This window comes from Sinocyclocheilus rhinocerous, unplaced genomic scaffold (genome assembly GCF_001515625.1).
Source record: "Sinocyclocheilus rhinocerous isolate Xijiao unplaced genomic scaffold, SAMN03320098_v1.1 scaffold1937, whole genome shotgun sequence".
Classification (NCBI taxonomy): Eukaryota; Metazoa; Chordata; class Actinopteri; order Cypriniformes; family Cyprinidae; genus Sinocyclocheilus; species Sinocyclocheilus rhinocerous.
Window position 1 is genome coordinate 282,215 of NW_015626386.1, and position 19,590 is coordinate 301,804.

The window sequence follows — 19,590 nt, forward strand, 5'->3', positions numbered from 1 at the left end:
TCTCTCTCTCTCTCTCTCTCTCTCTCTCCGAGTGAGTCATGCATGTTCAGTGATCTGCCAGGATGCGGGGGGAGAGAGAGACATCTCTTCACTAGAGCTCTGTCTCTCTCTGCCATCTCTGGCCCTCTATCTCTGTAGAGGAGCGACCTCACGCTGCTTTTCTCTCTCGTCGTCCTCTGTCTCCATGGATTCCGCGTTTTGTGGTTTATTTTTGGTCCCCGAGCTGCTGCTGCCGCTGCTGCACGGCGTCGGATTTTTCTGACGGCCACTCGCTCCCTTTCTTCGAACCCTTGAGGACACTTTCTCAGCTCCAGCATGTTAAAGAAGTGGACAGTCAGCTGGGAGTTGGATGTGTCCGTTCGCATGTAGGCTGGCACACCGAGGGGAATGCTTCACCGTGGTAAATACAACCGATTCCGGAATGAGTCAGTGACATCCGTCGATGAGCTTCTGCACGGTCTCTCCATGAATGCCAAGGTCTCGGCCGTCCCGCCGTCGCCGCCCGTGGGCGACCCTCCGTACGCCCCGCCAGCCGAGGTCTTGCCGCCCAACCCTGCGGAAGAGTCCGGCACCTTGTGCACCCTCATTAACAAAGTCTCCAACCTCAAATTCGCCAACTCCTCCGGACTGCTGGGCATCAAGGGCCTGCCGTCCGCCGTCAAGGACCTGGCTGTGTCCAAGCTCCAGGGAGGCGCGTCAGGAGGCGGATCCGGTAGCCCAGGCTCATCCACCCTCCCAGCGGCCTCCGGAGCGCCTCACGCCCCGCCGGAGCACAGTTCCGCAAACTCTGGGAAGAAGGGCAGGATGGAAGAGTCTCAGCCCGGCGGAGAGGGCTGGGGCCTGGGTGGGACAGGTGCCGCGGGTTGCGGTGGGCTGGTGAATAAGCCTTCTCGCGGATGGCTGCACTCAGGTGAAAAGATTTCCGGACCTGGAGTGACGTACGTCGTTAAGGTAAGATCCCAATGCTTTCTGATTTCTGCAATCCCTTGTTGTTTTCCTTCCGTGTGCTGGTACAGAGGGATTATGTGTACGATTTGGAATAATACAGGTCGTCAGTGACTCGAAATGGCACCATTACGTTCACAACTGACCATAAAAGCACAGACTGTTCCGCCACATACTGTACCATGTTTACATGCCGTCTGTTTTGTCTGAGTCTTACATGCATGTGGATGTGGGTGGTATGAACCAAATCGGATTTTGTAATACCATTAAAAAATACTTGGGAATTAAATCATACAGTATAGATTAAATTATCATGTTTGTGTATGAATAAATGAGTGAATTTAGAACAAGTGAAGATACTTCATCTCATTTGATTTGTTTTCTTTGTTGGAACTTGATCAAACAAATCAAAGGATGATTATGCTTAACCAGTGTTTGATATTTTATAACACTTGAGTTAAAGACTAAAATAGTAAAACTAATATCATAAATACCTGTGACTGAACCAGGTTGTCATAGTACTAAAATTAAACCATAACCAAACATTTTCATTACTTGAAATAAAATAAAATACAACATTTAATAATAATTTAAAAAAAAAAACTTTTTTTCCCCATCTAGTTGCAAAGGCACCTCATTTTCATTTAGCTTAACTTGATGTACTACAATATCTAAAAATAAATCTGAAAATAAAATGAATAAATAAAACTAGTATAAACTATATGATAACTAATATAAATGATATAATAAAAAATAAAAACTATATAGACTTATTTTTTTTTAAATAATAAGGCAAAAACACAGCTAAATTACTAAAACTAACTAATATTAAAACGAAAAATAAAAAATAAAAACTAATTCAAAATATGAGTAGTATCTCAATGATACTAAAATAAAACATTAGTTAAATTTAATGTGGAAAGTTGCAAGTGTGACATTGCTCAAATTTTTTCTGCACTTTTCATATTCCTCATCGTTATTAAAGTCAAATCACATTTATCTATACCGCTTTATACCAAGCAGCTTCATAATAAACAGGAAAATATTGTGTTATGTTGTAAAATTGTAAAATGGCTGTAAAGCAGCTCTAAAGAAGATAACAGTATCATTATTCAGTTCAATAACAGTGTCAGGGTTCTTTGTACAGTAAATAAAATAAATCAGTCCTGTCCAATCATAGCTTTGCAACATAGCTTTATTTAATTCACTATATACAGTATAATATGTTTTACCGTCACACAGCCCTACATGCATGCGCTTCAGAGACTCTGACTGCTAGTGTAATATAACACAAGTACAGTTATCCATATTCTCTATGTACATCGTTATTGTGATATATTCTCTGCTTTCCTTAAATATCACAGACATAGTGGTTCAGTTGCCCGTGCGACCGCTTTTTTTTTTTTTTTAACCTCCATAGATTTGATCTATTCAAATTAACTGCAAGTTTATCACATCAAAAGGGAAGTGCATGCAAATCGTGTAGGCACTAAAATGCACTTATTAAAGCACAAACATCTCAAGAAACGTTTGCAAACGACCCTAAAAGGAGACAATGATGTTGGTATTTCTATAGTGCATGTATAGAAGACAAATATACATGCACTACAGAGTTCTCAAGCGTTTACACATTGCTATGACTTTCCCAGTTCTGCAAATGAATGAATGAATGAATAATATATATATATTTATGTGCAAATATGTGCACGTACGCCATGATTAACATGCATGTAGCACCTGCTTTCTGTGCATTCGATATAAATGCACAAACTTATATGTGTCTATATATGACATAAATATAAATATGTGCATTTAAATCAAATGCACATAAAGCAGGTGCTACATGCATGTTAATCATGGCGTACGTGCACATATTTGCACATAAATATATATATATTATTCATTCATTCATTCATTTGCAGAACTGGGAAAGTCATAGCAATGTGTAAACGCTTGAGATCGTGTAACCACGGCGACCGGTTACCAGACCAGGGGGATGTTGTTCCGGCTACATTTCCGTTACTGTATCGTCTCCGGAGATCATGACGTGTGCAGGACAGAGCAGTTATTCTTGTCCACATCTATATGCAAAGACAAACATGATAACTGATCTTTGACTGTTGAAGTTTTGATTTGTGCAAATATGTGCACGTACGCCATGATTAACATGCATGTAGCACCTGCTTTCTGTGCATTCGATATAAATGCACAAACTTATATGTGTCTATATATGACATAAATATAAATATGTGCATTTAAATCAAATGCACATAAAGCAGGTGCTACATGCATGTTAATCATGGCGTACGTGCACATATTTGCACATAAATATATATATATTATTCATTCATTCATTCATTTGCAGAACTGGGAAAGTCATAGCAATGTGTAAACGCTTGAGAACTCTGTAGTGCATGTATATTTGTCTTCTATACATGCACTATAGAAATACCAACATCATTGTCTCCTTTTAGGGTCGTTTGCAAACGTTTCTTGAGATGTTTGTGCTTTAATAAGTGCATTTTAGTGCCGTTGTATGAACATATTTGTGTAATAGACAATGCATATTGAGCACTGACCTCAGATCTTGCGGTATTGTGTATTTTAAGCGTATCGTCTAGTGTGTTTGCGATCATATAAGCATGTTCGCAGCAGCCCCATTGAGCTAAAGGTGACTTGGATTTGTGCAGCATGAATCATACATTATTCCCTTCTGGCTTTTTTTTGTTCTGAATAGTCAGTTGGTGTCGAGGCAAAACACGAACCGCCAACACGACTGAATTATATCGTGCAAACCGGCGTGCAATGGAAGGGAACTAATTTGATGTGTTTTATTATCAGTGACAAAGGTCTCTCTAAGCATTTAACGTACAGAGAGTGACACAGAGAAAGTAAAGGACAGTACTTCTAGCTCCTTGTTTGAGTTTGATGTGTTTTGGTAAGAGTTAGTAGGTAAAAGTTAGCGGCGTCCATACCAAACCCCTCTGGCGTCCCTTTGCAGGGCTGAATGTGTGTTATTCTTTACAGTTCACTTATTTAGTGACCCTGTGCATGAACACACACACACTATGCTCCATTTGACTAAAAGGACAGCTGCTGACATTGACTGGACGGGCTGCTTCTCAAACACACGTGACCAGCGTTCAGACAGACTGCAGGCTTTAGGATTTGTGTGCTTAATATAATTGTTTTTTTCTGTTAACAGTAATAAGGCACTAAGGTCATGCTGTATTGTGAATATATTTTACATATTCCACATTTTTAACAGTTTAGTGTGCCAGTATGTCTGTGTGTGTTTTGTGTTGTGTTGAACTATTCATTAAGATTCGTTGTTCTCAAATGTGAACTTGCATGTAAATTGAATAGCTGTTATGCACAAGCTTCCAAGTTTTATGTTGACTGTTTAACTTTATTTTTGCTCCGCTAAATTTCTTAACTTCATGACAGTATCTGAGAAGACTGACTGTAGAAGAAGACGGTTTACGCAAAAGCCCCCTGTTGGCATTGCTGAGAATACAACATGTACATTTCCAAACACAGCGACATGAGAGCACAAGCTTGCATAGCATTTGCATTTTCATATTTTTGTAAAGTAGGTTTTTGGACCTTAGTTTGATGGGGAAATTATTTACTTTTCTCATCATTTATTTAAAATTATTTACTTTTCTCATCATTTTACTGTCTTTGATTATCATCACATGTTACAAAATATAGTAACCACTTCCTTGCAGTGACAAAAAATACAAAAAAGTAGGTTACTGAAAACCTATAGGTTTAAAAATAAAATAATATTACAAAATATATTAAATGATTTAATTATAATTTGTTTTTCTGGTCATTTTACTGTCTTTGATTATCTTGACATTTTACTGTCAGTTGCTGAAAACCTATAGGTGTAGAAAAAATATTGCAAAATAGATATTTAATGTTACAATATATAAATGATTTACTTCTCTAATTTATTTAAAATTATTTACTTTTATGTTCATTTTACTGTCTTTGATTTTCTTGACATTTTTACTCGATATAGTAACCGCTTCCTTGCAGTGACAAAAAAATTATGTTGCTAAAAACCCATAGGTTTAAAAAAAAAAATATTCCAAAATATATATTTAATGTTAAATTATATATTAAATTATTTACTTTTCTCATCATTTTACTGTCTTTGATTATCATCACATGTTACTAAATGTAGTAACCACTTCCTTGCAGTGACAAAAAAATGGGTTACTGAAAACCTATAGGTTTAAAAATAAAATAATATTACAAAATATATTAAATAATTTAATTTTCAGTCATTTATTTAAAATGATTTATTTTTCTGGTCATTTTACTGTCTTTGATTTTCTTGACATTTTTACTCGATATAGTAACCGCTTCCTTGCAGTGACAAAAAAAAAAGTATGTTGCTAAAAACCCATAGGTTTAAAAAAAATAATATTCCAAAATATATATTTAATGTTAAATTATATATTAAATTATTTACTTTTCTCATCATTTTACTGTCTTTGATTATCATCACATGTTACTAAATGTAGTAACCACTTCCTTGCAGTGACAAAAAGCACAAAAAAGTGGGTTACTGAAAACCTATAGGTTTAAAAATAAAATAATATTACAAAATATATATTTAATGTTAAATATATATTAAATGATTTAATTTTCAGTCATTTATTTAAAATGATTTATTTTTCTGGTCATTTTACTGTCTTTGATTATCTTGACATTTTACTGTCAGTTGCTGAAAACCTATAGATGTAAAAAAAAAAATATATTGCAAAATAGATATTTAATGTTACAATATATAAATTATTTACTTCTCTAATTTATTTAAAATTATTTACTTTTATGTTCATTTTACTGTCTTTGATTTTCTTGACATTTTTACTCGATATAGTAACCGCTTCCTTGCAGTGACAAAAAAATTATGTTGCTAAAAACCCATAGGTTTAAAAAAAAAAATATTCCAAAATATATATTTAATGTTAAATTATATATTAAATTATTTACTTTTCTCATCATTTTACTGTCTTTGATTATCATCACATGTTACTAAATGTAGTAACCACTTCCTTGCAGTGACAAAAAGCACAAAAAAGTGGGTTACTGAAAACCTATAGGTTTAAAAATAAAATAATATTACAAAATATATATTTAATGTTAAATATATATTAAATGATTTAATTTTCAGTCATTTATTTAAAATGATTTATTTTTCTGGTCATTTTACTGTCTTTGATTTTCTTGACAGTTTTACTTGATATTGTAACCGCTTCCTTGCAGTGACAAAAAAAAAAGTATGTTGCTAAAAACCTATAGGTTTAAAAAAAAAAATCATGTTCTAAAATATATATTTAATGTTAAATTATATATTAAATTATTTACTTTTCTCATCATTTTACTGTCTTTGATTTTCTTGACATTTTTACTCGATATAGTAACCGCTTCCTTGCAGTGACAAAAAAAAAAGTATGTTGCTAAAAACCCATAGGTTTAAAAAAAATAATATTCCAAAATATATATTTAATGTTAAATTATATATTAAATTATTTACTTTTCTCATCATTTTACTGTCTTTGATTTTCTTGACATTTTTACTCGATATAGTAACCGCTTCCTTGCAGTGACAAAAAAAAAAGTATGTTGCTAAAAACCCATAGGTTTAAAAAAAATAATATTCCAAAATATATATTTAATGTTAAATTATATATTAAATTATTTACTTTTTGGTCGTTTATTTAAAGTTATTTACTTTTCTTGCCTTTTTGCTTTCTTTGATTATCTTGATATTTTACTATATGTTGCTGAAAATATATAGGTGTCAGAAAATATAGCAAAATATATATTTAATGTTAAAATATGTACATATATATTTAATGTTAAAACATATTAAATTAATTTTCAGCTTGACATTTTACTAAATGTAGCTTGCAGTGACAAAAAAACATGAAAAAGTATGTAGCTGAAAACCTGTATGTCATTATATACATATGTATATATAAATATTATTATTAATATCTTAAGCCTACACACACAAACAAACTTGGTATTGTCTAATACTATCATTCAATAAGCTCAAAGTCTCCTTCATTGTATTTAGCCAAATAATTTAATGTTAAATATATATTAAATGATTTAATTTTCAGTCATTTATTTAAAATGATTTATTTTTCTGGTCATTTTACTGTCTTTGATTATCTTGACATTTTACTGTCAGTTGCTGAAAACCTATAGATGTAAAAAAAAAAATATATTGCAAAATAGATATTTAATGTTACAATATATAAATTATTTACTTCTCTAATTTATTTAAAATTATTTACTTTTATGTTCATTTTACTGTCTTTGATTTTCTTGACATTTTTACTCGATATAGTAACCGCTTCCTTGCAGTGACAAAAAAATTATGTTGCTAAAAACCCATAGGTTTAAAAAAAAAAATATTCCAAAATATATATTTAATGTTAAATTATATATTAAATTATTTACTTTTTGGTCGTTTATTTAAAGTTATTTACTTTTCTTGCCTTTTTGCTTTCTTTGATTATCTTGATATTTTACTATATGTTGCTGAAAATATATAGGTGTCAGAAAATATAGCAAAATATATATTTAATGTTAAAATATGTACATATATATTTAATGTTAAAACATATTAAATTAATTTTCAGCTTGACATTTTACTAAATGTAGCTTGCAGTGACAAAAAAACATGAAAAAGTATGTAGCTGAAAACCTGTATGTCATTATATACATATGTATATATAAATATTATTATTAATATCTTAAGCCTACACACACAAACAAACTTGGTATTGTCTAATACTATCATTCAATAAGCTCAAAGTCTCCTTCATTGTATTTAGCCAAATACTATTTGCCAAAACATTGCAGTGACTCATCGTTCGCTTCCGGCCTCGTTTCCTTTCTGTGCTTTGAGTCGAACACCAGAGTTAATTTGGCCGATAAAAACGAGGCAGTAAGGAGATAATTTTCCATGAAGCCCTCGAGTAAACTTAACTAATCAGCATTTACAGTGTTCCTGGAAGAAGGTGACGTGGTCGGAGCGGACGGTGGGTTCGTCGGTTCTCAGGTGGGTTACTGCAGGTGACTCATTCATTTAGTCAAGGAAAGTTGTAGTGCGACTCTGACTGAGTGAGTCATGCAGCATTGAGAGATCAGTGAGGTGAGAGGCTAAATAAAGCAGAGATGTGTTGATGGATGATGTCATCGCCTGGACAGGAAGTGACACCGTTCTCATGCGGAGCTCGCTTTTAATACGTGTGTTTGCTGGCTGCTTTTATATGATTATTGGATCTTATTTATTTATTGATTGTATTTAATACTTTTGTAATATAGTTCACGCAGAGTTAGGATTTTAAACTTAAGATTAAAGAATATGAGATGAATCCTGTAAGTTGGAGCATGTCATTTTTAAAATAATTTTTACTATCAAATTTTATAGATTTTTATTCAAGAAATTCTTATGTAGTTAATGTAGGATTAGGGTTTTGAGTTTAAGATTAAAAAATATAAGGCGAATCCTTTAAGATGGAGCATACATTATTTTTAAAATGTCTTCTCTCGCTCTCTTTTTTATTTTGTTATTCTTTTATGTTATTTATTACTTTATTTAAATTTTTTTCTTATATAGTTAATGTAGGGTTAGGATTTTGAGCTTTTTATAGATTGAAGAATATAAGATGAATCATTAAACCTGAAGTGTGGAATTTTTTATTGTCAGGTTTTTTTTTCATTTGTAGTTAATCATTGTTTTTTTCTATTTAATTTAATGTTTTTTTCTTTGGTTCATTTAGGGTTAGGGGTTTGGGCCTTTTATAGATGAAATAATATGAGATGGATCCTTAAAGCTGAAACATGTCATTTTTTCAGTGTCCTCTTTTGTAGTCTATTTTATATTTTTATTTTATTGATTTTAATTCATACTTTAGTTCATGATGGGTTAGGGGTTTGAGCTTTATAAAGATGAAATAATATGTGATGAGTATGAGTATGAATGATTTTTTTGCTTTGCTATTGTAGTTAATAATTTTTATTTTATAGATTTTTAATGATTTTAATTAATACTTTATTATGTAGTTCATGTAGGGTAAGGGTTTTGATCTTTTTTTATAGATTAAAGATTGCGGGATTAATCCTCAAAGCTGAATCTTATAATTTTTTCAGTTTCAAAATGCATTTTTGTTTTTTATTTTTGCTTTTGTAGTTAATCATTTTTATTTTATTTTAGCATAAATGACAGACTTATCTTATGCTGAAATGAAACAAATGACAACACATCCATTCACTCCTTACCAAAACAAGTGTTCAAGTGCATTTGTGAAGACATTTGATCAGATCAGACAGTAATATTGTGGTTTAGACCTGAAATTACACTCTGTGATTTAGAGAAATTTCTGGAATCGTTGTTTTTCTGAAGAAAATGTTTGATTGTGTGTCTGCATAAGTGAGCATTACCGGCGTGTCATTTTTTATGTTTTGTGTGTGAGTGTGTGTGAGTGTGTGTGTGTGTGTGTGTGTGTGTGTGTGTGTGCGTGTGTTTACAGTGTCGGACTGTAGACAAGCAGATTAGAGTATTAACTAAATAGTTCACCCAAAAACAGAAGACACTTTCATTAATTAATCACCCTCATGTCGTTCACAATCTGTATTCATTATTATTCTCAAACACGATATTGTTTGTACAATGACTGTTCATTATGAGCACAGCATGTCAGTCTCCATAAAGGACCAAAAACACCTGCTGATGTCCAGTGTTAGTACAGACACAAGGCCAAAATGGGCACAGTGTTGATAACTGTCCTGTTTATGGATGAATGAATATGTGGCGTTGCGGTCAGTGCTGTTAAACACATCACACACACAACACAATATTTTACCTGGAAAGCTACAAGACTACAAACATCAAGAAATTAAATAAGCTTAATTTTGATATCATGTTGGCTTTAAAGTAATCAGTTGAAGTTGGTTTGAATATTACTATGTTTTTTTTTCCCACACACAGGGAATAATAATATCTAGTTTTGAAGAAAAGATTATTATGAGCTGTTCTAATCACATTTCTGTCTTGTTTTTCAGTATTTGGGCTGCATTGAAGTCCTCCGGTCCATGAGATCCCTGGACTTCACCACACGATCACAAATCACACGGTACTACAACTCTCTCTGTCTTTCTACTAATGAAAACGTATAAAACAGTCACAAACGTTTCTTCTTATGTTGTGCAAGGAATTGTGGGTAATATTAGCTGAAATAGCATGCACAGCTGCACACTTCCCAGATACAGGTTAATTTGGTAATATTTTAATGTATTATGAATTGCGAATTACAGTTTAGTTTGTATGTGAATTTGGATTCAGACTTATGCTTTCCATCTAATACACAAATTAATTATATTTATCTAAATTTAAAATTATTTAACCAATTGTGTTTTCTAGCACAAGAAAAGTTTTTTTTTTTTTTTTTTTCAAATTCAGTTGGCAATATTAAATTTTAAATAAATTAAAAGAAATAGTAACAAGTATTATTGCTAAATATATTTTATATATATATAAAAAAAAACTATAAAATTGAGATAAAATGACTGTTCTTCCAAATCTGACTGCAAATATAGATTAATATTATTAATAATCACAAAAGAAGAAAATATATAATGATCTGCCCTAATTTTCCTAGGTTTTTAAAAAATATTTAATTTAACAATTTGTTAATTTATTCCTTTTATAAATAAAATAATTAAAACTAAAAACATTTACAAAAAGGGGATAGATCATTGTATATTTATTTATTTAGAAAATTATTTAAGAAATTTATAATTGTATTTATATTTATTTACATTTAATTAGTAATAAAATTATTTAAAAGACATTGACAAAATGGGGACAGATGTATTTATGTTAATTTATATTTAACTTGTATTTGTTTATTTTTATTTATTTGTTTGCTTGTTTTTTGTGACTATAAAAAAACAACCTTGGACTTGATTCAGGAACTCATTTTTGTGAACTGTCCAAATGAACCGAAAATTAATCAGACTTTACAATATGACAGAGAGGACAATGAGGAGAGCGTGATTCAAATGTTATGCTTTCTCCATTATATATTTCTCTTATGTTTATATATTTATTAATATTTATGTTTTTCTGTTGTTTTGCTGCTAAATCACAGTTAATGGCTTTTGTACGCTGCTTTTTAGTTTCTTTACGGTTACATCACAGTTAATGGCCTTTCATGGCACTTTTATGTTTTTTTCTTTATTTGAATCTGCAGCCAAGCACTCATTTATTGTTGCTAAAACGAGTGTGTGAGATGTGAATGTAAGCCATCCGTGTGCTGATGAGTCATTGCGTAACATCAGCTGGGATCCCAGCGGACGCGGCTTGTTTATTGAGCGCTGGGCTGTGTGGGCCGCTAGCGTTAGCAGCGCTGGAGATGACGTGTCATATCCTCTTTTCTGCCTGACTTCCTGCTGTAGCGTTCACAGGAACACACCAGCCGTTCTCCATCGCTCCCTGGACACAAACATCGCTCCAAAAACTGTGCTTGAATGTTGAACCATCAGCAGGTTTATCTATATTACACCTCAGATATAGTTTTTATTTATTTATTGTGCCTTTTGTAAAACATTAAAAGTCAATTAAAAGCAAAGTGAATCTCACAGAATCTGTCAAAAATGTCCTAAAAAAAAAAAAAGAAATTATATTTTATCCTGCTTTTAGGGCCATTAATATTTATTGTATTGTAAAATTATTTTTTATTATAATTAAGCCAGTTTTTCATTACTGTTATTTTTATAATATATTAATTTTATAATATATTCAATATTATTACTGTTATATAAAAAGTATTAGTATTTATACAATATGGTTGCATTCCATTTAATTTATGCTTACTTAAATAAATGCACTACAATAATGAGCATCTAATGAAAATCAGCATTAATGAGAATTATTTAAAAAATTAACATGTCAAAATGCATTACAGTAATAAGAAAACGGGGGAAGATATGCTTAATTATTATGAAAATAAAGTCACAGTTCAAAATAATATTTTTGGTGTTAAAATAAAATAAAAAATTTAAATAGGCTTAATTTTTTTTCCACAAAAAAAAATAAAAAATCAACCCTGTTCTCTAGATATCATCATGAGTATTAGCTATTGAAACTTAAAAATATGAATGAATATTAATAGTCACAAAATTGATAAAGTCAGAAAAAATGTATATGAAAAATATAATGATCTGCACTCATTTGCCTCAAATATATATATTTTATTTTACAATTTATTTGATAGTTTATATTTAAAATGTTTATAATTTGTTTGTTTATATTATTATTATTATTATTAATATGAACATTTGGCAACCCTATTCTCTAGTTATCATCATTAGCATTAGCTATTGAAACTTAAAAATATAAATGAATATTAATAATCACAAAATTAATGAAGTCCTTAGAAAAACATATATGAAAAATATAATGATCTGCACTCATTTTCCTTAATTCTTTTACATATTTTATTTTGCACTTTATTTATTTAATATTTAATATTTTTTATATTTTGTGTATGTTTATAGTATTAGTATATTTATGTTATTGTTCTTATTTATATTTGTTAATATCAACCTTTGGCAACCCTGTTCTCTAGATATCATCATGAACAATGAAAAATGATAGATTCATATCTTTGGATTCAAATGCATCCCCGATTGAAGAGCTTTGCTTTGTTTCCAGAATGCCGCTGCAGTCCCACTGTTTTCACACAGCATCTTGACAGTTTGCTCTCTCTGTACTTCAGAATTGCTCATGTCTTCATATTTTTGTAATTCCTCTCGGCAGGGATGCGATCAGTCTGGTGTGTGAAGCCGTCCCTGGTGCCAAAGGAGCTCTGCGCAAGAGAAAGGTACAGCCTGAGAATGTGTGCAGTTATCCTAAAGCAAATAATAAATACATCTGAACAGAGACTTGTTATATTGTAATGCATTCAGCTTTAAAAGTCCTAAAGGTACAATAGAAAGCCTTCTAAAGTCAGACTGCCTACTTGGAAACTCAAAAATGCACAAGTCTGATTTTATGAGATGATTGTGTGCCTTTTTGTTACATTTATTAAGTATTTTGGCAGATTTGATAATGCTTTCAGCCAGGGTTATTGTTGTTGTTTACTAAAACTAACTCAAACATTTTTGTTCCTTGAAATAAAATAAACATTAAGTGATTTAATAAAAAAGTATATACTTATAGTTGCTGAATAAAAGAGTTATTCAGAACATATTTAATCTTTATTTGTGAAAAATGATTTTGGATGAGTAAGATTTCATTGTTGATGAAGCCACTATTCAATTCAGGACAAAAATTTGTAAAATAAATTAAAATAATAATACATAAGAAATCAACACCAATATAAAATTAATTAATAAAATATAAAAAATAAAATAAAGACCAATAATATAAAATAATTATTCAAAACAAAATGAATCTTTATTTGAGGAACATGGTTTTGGACCACTGAGATTTCACTGTGGACAAAGCTATTCAGTGCAGGACAAAAATTAGTGAAATAAATGACAATAACAGTACTACAAATGAAATATAAATATAATAAGACTTAATAAAATATGAAATAAAATACTAAAATATAAAATTAAATTATTCAGACTTTAATCTTCATTGAAAATTCTTTAAGTGATTTAAAATACAATTATATACTTATTTTATTTCAGCTAGTTGCCAAAGGAACATTTCGAATTTTTTTTTTAGTTTAACTCTAAGTACTAAAATAACTAAAACTAAAAATGAAATAAAAACTATACACACATATTTTTAAAAAAACACAAATAAAATAAAATTAATAAAATGCAGCAAAAGTACTAAAACTTTAACGAAAATTATGAAAATAACTGAAAATATATAAATAAAAACAAATTTAAAATATTAATAAAAACTATAATGGTATATCAATATACTAAAATAACATTGCTCTGATCTCATGCAGTTTACCATTTTTAAATCCATTCCACATAATTCTGCATATTTTCCCCAGCGAATCAGCACAGAAAATGTGAACAAGCCTGCAGATTTGTCAAAGCCTAGTAGTTATTTTTCATGAAAACTGACCGTCTAACACAACAATGTGAATGAAGCAAATTGAATTACATTAAATTTAATTAAAAAACACCAGAGACAAGCAGCGAAAGAGAGTTATAGATTATTGCACATGACAACAGGAAGTGGTCAGAGGTGGAGGTTATTGATGCAGATGGAGAAATATGAGATGGAAAAAGAGAAGTAAATAAGCAAAAGACTAAAAGAGGAGCATGAGAAGGTTTGGAGTGAGATAAAGACGGTTAGAGATCAAATAAAGGCTGGAGAAAAGAGAAATGGCGTGCTGCAGTGTGTGTGTGTGTGTGTGTGACAAAGCTATTCAGTGCAGGACAAAAATTAGTGAAATAAATGACAATAACAGTACTACAAATGAAATATAAATATAATAAGACTTAATAAAATATGAAATAAAATACTAAAATATAAAATTAAATTATTCAGACTTTAATCTTCATTGAAAATTCTTTAAGTGATTTAAAATACAATTATATACTTATTTTATTTCAGCTAGTTGCCAAAGGAACATTTCGAATTTTTTTTTTAGTTTAACTCTAAGTACTAAAATAACTAAAACTAAAAATGAAATAAAAACTATACACACATATTTTTAAAAAAACACAAATAAAATAAAATTAATAAAATGCAGCAAAAGTACTAAAACTTTAACGAAAATTATGAAAATAACTGAAAATATATAAATAAAAACAAATTTAAAATATTAATAAAAACTATAATGGTATATCAATATACTAAAATAACATGCAACACTACATGATCTCATGCAGTTTACCATTGTTAAATCCATTCCACATAATTCTGCATATTTTCCCCAGCGAATCAGCACAGAAAATGTGAACAAGCCTGCAGATTTGTCAAAGCCTCAGTAGTTATTTTTCATGAAAACTGACCGTCTAACACAACAATGTGAATGAAGCAAATTGAATTACATTAAATTTAATTAAAAAACACCAGAGACAAGCAGCGAAAGAGAGTTATAGATTATTGCACATGACAACAGGAAGTGGTCAGAGGTGGAGGTTATTGATGCAGATGGAGAAATATGAGATGGAAAAAGAGAAGTAAATAAGCAAAAGACTAAAAGAGGAGCATGAGAAGGTTTGGAGTGAGATAAAGACGGTTAGAGATCAAATAAAGGCTGGAGAAAAGAGAAATGGCGTGCTGCAGTGTGTGTGTGTGTGTGTGTGTGGGCATACTGTTAGCATGGTGACTCATTCTGTACTGAGCAGCAGTAATCAGCCCTCCTGCCTCCTGCTGCGCGTGTGTGTGTGTGTGTGTGTGTGTGTGTGAGTGTGAGTGTGAGTGTGTCTGTCTGTCTGTGTGTGTGTGTGTGAGTGTGAGTGTGAGTGTGAGTGTGTCTGTCTGTCTGTCTGTCTGTGTGTGTGTGTGTGTGTGTGATGCACGTTTGCAGCCGTGGAAAGGTACGTGTCTGCTTTCAAATGAACGGATGTGCGTGTGGGGATTTTAGGGAAGTTTTAAAACGTGCCGTGCAGTATGTCCCGATTTAATGACGCGACATTGGATCGATTTAGCACACAAACACAGAAGGATGCATTGCATGCGTGGTTTTTATTTTTTGAATGTTCTTCCATTTTGTAATATGAATGAAGACTGACTGGAGTGATTTGAATTGAATTTCAGTTTAATTTTAGTATGCTTGGCAGAAAACTGCATTTTAATTGACAAAACGTTTGCAGCTAAATAAATTTGTAAAATAAATTAAAATAATTATACAAAAAAATAATACATTAAAATAATACTACAAATGAAATACCAGTATAATGAGAATAAGTAAAATATTAAAAATGAAATAAAATTAAATTAAATAATTATTTAGAACATGATTTTGGACCATTAAGATTTCACTGTGGATGAAGCTACTATTCAATACAGGACAAAAGTTAGTAAAATAAATTAAAATAACAATACTACAAATGAAATATCAATATAATAGAATTAATAAAATATAAAATAAAATATGATTATTGATAAAAAATGATTATTCAGAAAATATTTGATCTTTATTTGTGGAATATGATTTTGGACCAGTAAGATTTCACTGTTGACAAAGCTACCATTCGATGGAGTACAAAAATTAGTAAAATAAATAATAAATAAATTTACAATACTGAAAATTAAACATCAATATAACAAGAATTAATAAATATAATATCATAATTATACAATAAAATATATTTTAAAAAATCTAATTGCCAAATTATTCAGAACACATTTGTGGAACATGATCTTCTTGGATCAGTGAGATTTAACAAAGCTCAATGCAGGACATAAAATTAGTCAAATTAATTAAAATAACAGTACTTCAACTGAACATAATAATATAATAAGAATTGGTAAAATATAAAATAAAATATTTAAAAAATAATTTAGAACTTATTTAATCTTAATTTGTGGGACATGATTTTGGATCAGTGAGATTTGACTGTGGATGAAGCTACTATTCAATGCAGGACAAATAGTTATCAAGCAGTCTAAGAAATAAGCAATCATCAAATATTGCAAACTTTATTACATTTAAGAAGTTAAGAAGCAGTTAAGAAGGTCTGAAGATGAAAACATGAGACTGTGACGCTCTCTTTCAGCCTCCTTCGAAACTCCTCTCCAGTATTTTGGGCAAGAGTAACCTGCAGTTTGCTGGGATGAGTATCAATCTCAACATCTCCACCAGCAGTTTGAACCTGATGACACCGGACTCCAAACAGGTCCAGAAACACACACTTATCTCCTTTCTTCCTCTCTCTCTCTCTCTCTCTCTGAGCAGATGAATGATGCTCCTTCCTGTTTCCACAGATAATAGCCAATCATCACATGCAGTCCATATCCTTTGCCTCCGGTGGAGATCCGGTAAGACTTTACAACATCACACCCCTGATTCATTCCTCAGCTGACACTCAGTCTCACCACACTTTATGGCAAATCTCTGAGCTCTAGAAAAAGTGAATATCCAATAGAACGACTTCAGTGTTCCTGTGAATAAAGGAGCCATAATAAATATGTTTTAGTAGTGTTTTATCTTATTTGTAATGTTTATTACACCAAAACTTATCGATTTTTATCGATTATGTTCCACTAAATAAGCTTTTAACTAGCTACTGTACATTTAAGACTTGTTATGATTGCCTAGTTTCTGCATACTTGTTGTTTATCAGGTTGCTCAATATTGAATAGATGTTGATATGCAAATATGGCTGTTCATATGCTAATGAGCTCATAGATATGATATCATAATCATGACAATTTCACAAATTAGTCATTTTTCAGTGCAGTTTTGTAGGTTTATTCCAGTCCTCATACACTAAATCCAAATAATTATACATAATTTTACATATTAACCCAAAAAAGGTGTCGGCTGAAGCCCTTTAGCAGTTTTTAATGTTAATGTGGGCGGTCATATTAATGAGATCATAGTTGTCATGTCATAATCATGATTATTTCTTGAATTGGTCTTTTTTTTGTATTTAATATCTAATGAGCTCATAGTTGTGATGTCGTAATCATGACAATCTCATGAATTAGTGATTTTTGGAATTTTAATATGTAAATGTGGGCGGTCATTTATTAATGAGATCATAAATGTGATGTCATTATCATCCCAATTTCACAAATTTGTAATATTTGCAGTTTATAATGTGTAAATGTGGGCGGTCATATGTTAATGAGCTCAGATGTGATGTCATGACAATTTCAAGAATGGGTCATTTTTCTATTTTTATTATGTGAATGTGGGCGGTCATATGTTAATGAGCTCATAGTGGTGATGTCAGTTATGTCAATTTCATAAATAAGTTATATTTGTAGTTTTTAATTTGTAAATGTGGGCAGTCATATGTTAATGAGCTCATAGTTGTGATGTCATAATCATGACAATGTCTTGAATGAGTTAGTTTTGTAAATGTATGTATGTAAATGTCATAATCGCGCCATCTTCATGATCTATGTTTTTAATGTGTAAATGTGGGCGGTCATATGTTAATGAGATGTGATGTCATCATCATGACAATTGACAAATTAGTCATTTTTGCAATCCAGTTTAAAAAAATAGAGGATGAATTGTGATTTTCAAAGTATGTAATGCATCAAACTCATTTCAAAAGAGCAAGAAATATCGTGTTTGCCGTTATATGACTCCTTTAAAGAAACGGGCTCATAAAAGCATGTAGAAGTGGAATTAGCTCAGTTTAGGTTTGAATCATTGCCTGTGTCTTCTGTCAACAGGACACGACTGATTACGTCGCTTATGTGGCGAAAGATCCTGTTAACCGGAGAGGTATTATTCCCGTCTTTTCCTCTGCTGCATGCTCTGATGATCTGTGTGTCATTTTTTGGATGTTAAAATACTTTCTCATTTATATAAATAATCCTTTCTTGCACCATGTTACATCTTGAGAAGCCAAAAGCTGAAACAAATCCATCATTAAGATGTTTTAACTTTAATCCATTGCTTCCGGCTAAAATTCGAGTTCATAATCCATAATAACGCTTCCTCCAGTGAAAAAGTCCATGTCCTGTTGTCTCTCACATCAAAATTCACCCACATGTTTGTTTGGAACTGTTGATCTGTGCAGATTTCTCTCCTGATTCAGACCAGACCACTTTTTCAAAGGAAGAAGCGGGCTCGTATTTTAGCCAGAATCAGCCGTTTAAAGTTAAAATGTCTTAATGATGGATTTGTTTCTTACAAACACGCAACTTCTGGCTTCTCAAGACATTAACTGATGGACTGGAGTGGTGTGGATTATTGTGATGTTTTTATCAGCTGTTTAGACTCTCATTCTGACGGCACCCATTTTTGTGTGAACTATACCTTTAAGAGAATAACACAGTGACTATGAAAACAGTGCAGGGCCTGTAACTAATTTCTCTGCAATACTAACCATAACAATTACATAACATGTTTTTGCTGGATGGTGCAGCACTGATGATGTTCTTGTTGGTCAACCACAGTTTTAGCTCTACGGCTCCTGAGGGCCAGTTCATTGTGTTTACCACGCTGGGCCGTCCTGTAACGGCACATTCACAGACAAGCGTGATTGATCAGTCCACCACAGCCGCATTTAGCATCAAAAAATCAATTTCTGTGGTTGTTGTATCTCAGTCTCTTTTAATTTCATGGATCTTTTAACTTCCTGTCAGCGCAGAGGCCACGTTTTAAAACTCTTGCTGTTCTTTCTAATGCATTTTTGATGTCGTCAGAGGAAAGATCTCGTAATGAACGCTTTACAGCGGAGTGAGTCAGCAAATTGGCATCCATTTCACCATCTGCTGATATCGAATACTTAAGCATGCGTGTGTGTCTTATGTTTGTGCACTTGTGTTTGTGTACCTGCATGTCAGACTTATTGATGCCTTTTGTGTGTTTGGTGTAATGAAATGTGTTTATGTGGTTTAAGGTTCAAAAAACACATTATTTTCCACATACTGTATATTATTGTTTGTTCTCTATGCCCTGCCTTTCTGAAACGCGTCGATTTTTACAAAGCTCATCG

General features: G+C 31.6%; 1 protein-coding gene across 1 annotated transcript in view; it reads left to right on the forward strand.

Moving 5' to 3' along the window:
- Nucleotides 1-6: 6 nt before the first annotated feature.
- The window catches only part of shc3 (SHC (Src homology 2 domain containing) transforming protein 3), a 28,677-nt gene continuing 9,093 nt past the window's right edge, over nucleotides 7-19,590 (forward strand). Inside the window, exons 1-6 of the mRNA XM_016519052.1 lie at nucleotides 7-951; nucleotides 10,045-10,115; nucleotides 12,803-12,866; nucleotides 16,687-16,806; nucleotides 16,895-16,948; nucleotides 18,320-18,371. Of these exons, the coding sequence (XP_016374538.1) occupies nucleotides 388-951; nucleotides 10,045-10,115; nucleotides 12,803-12,866; nucleotides 16,687-16,806; nucleotides 16,895-16,948; nucleotides 18,320-18,371 (925 nt within the window). The 5' untranslated portion in view covers nucleotides 7-387. The remainder of the gene's footprint in view (nucleotides 952-10,044; nucleotides 10,116-12,802; nucleotides 12,867-16,686; nucleotides 16,807-16,894; nucleotides 16,949-18,319; nucleotides 18,372-19,590) is intronic.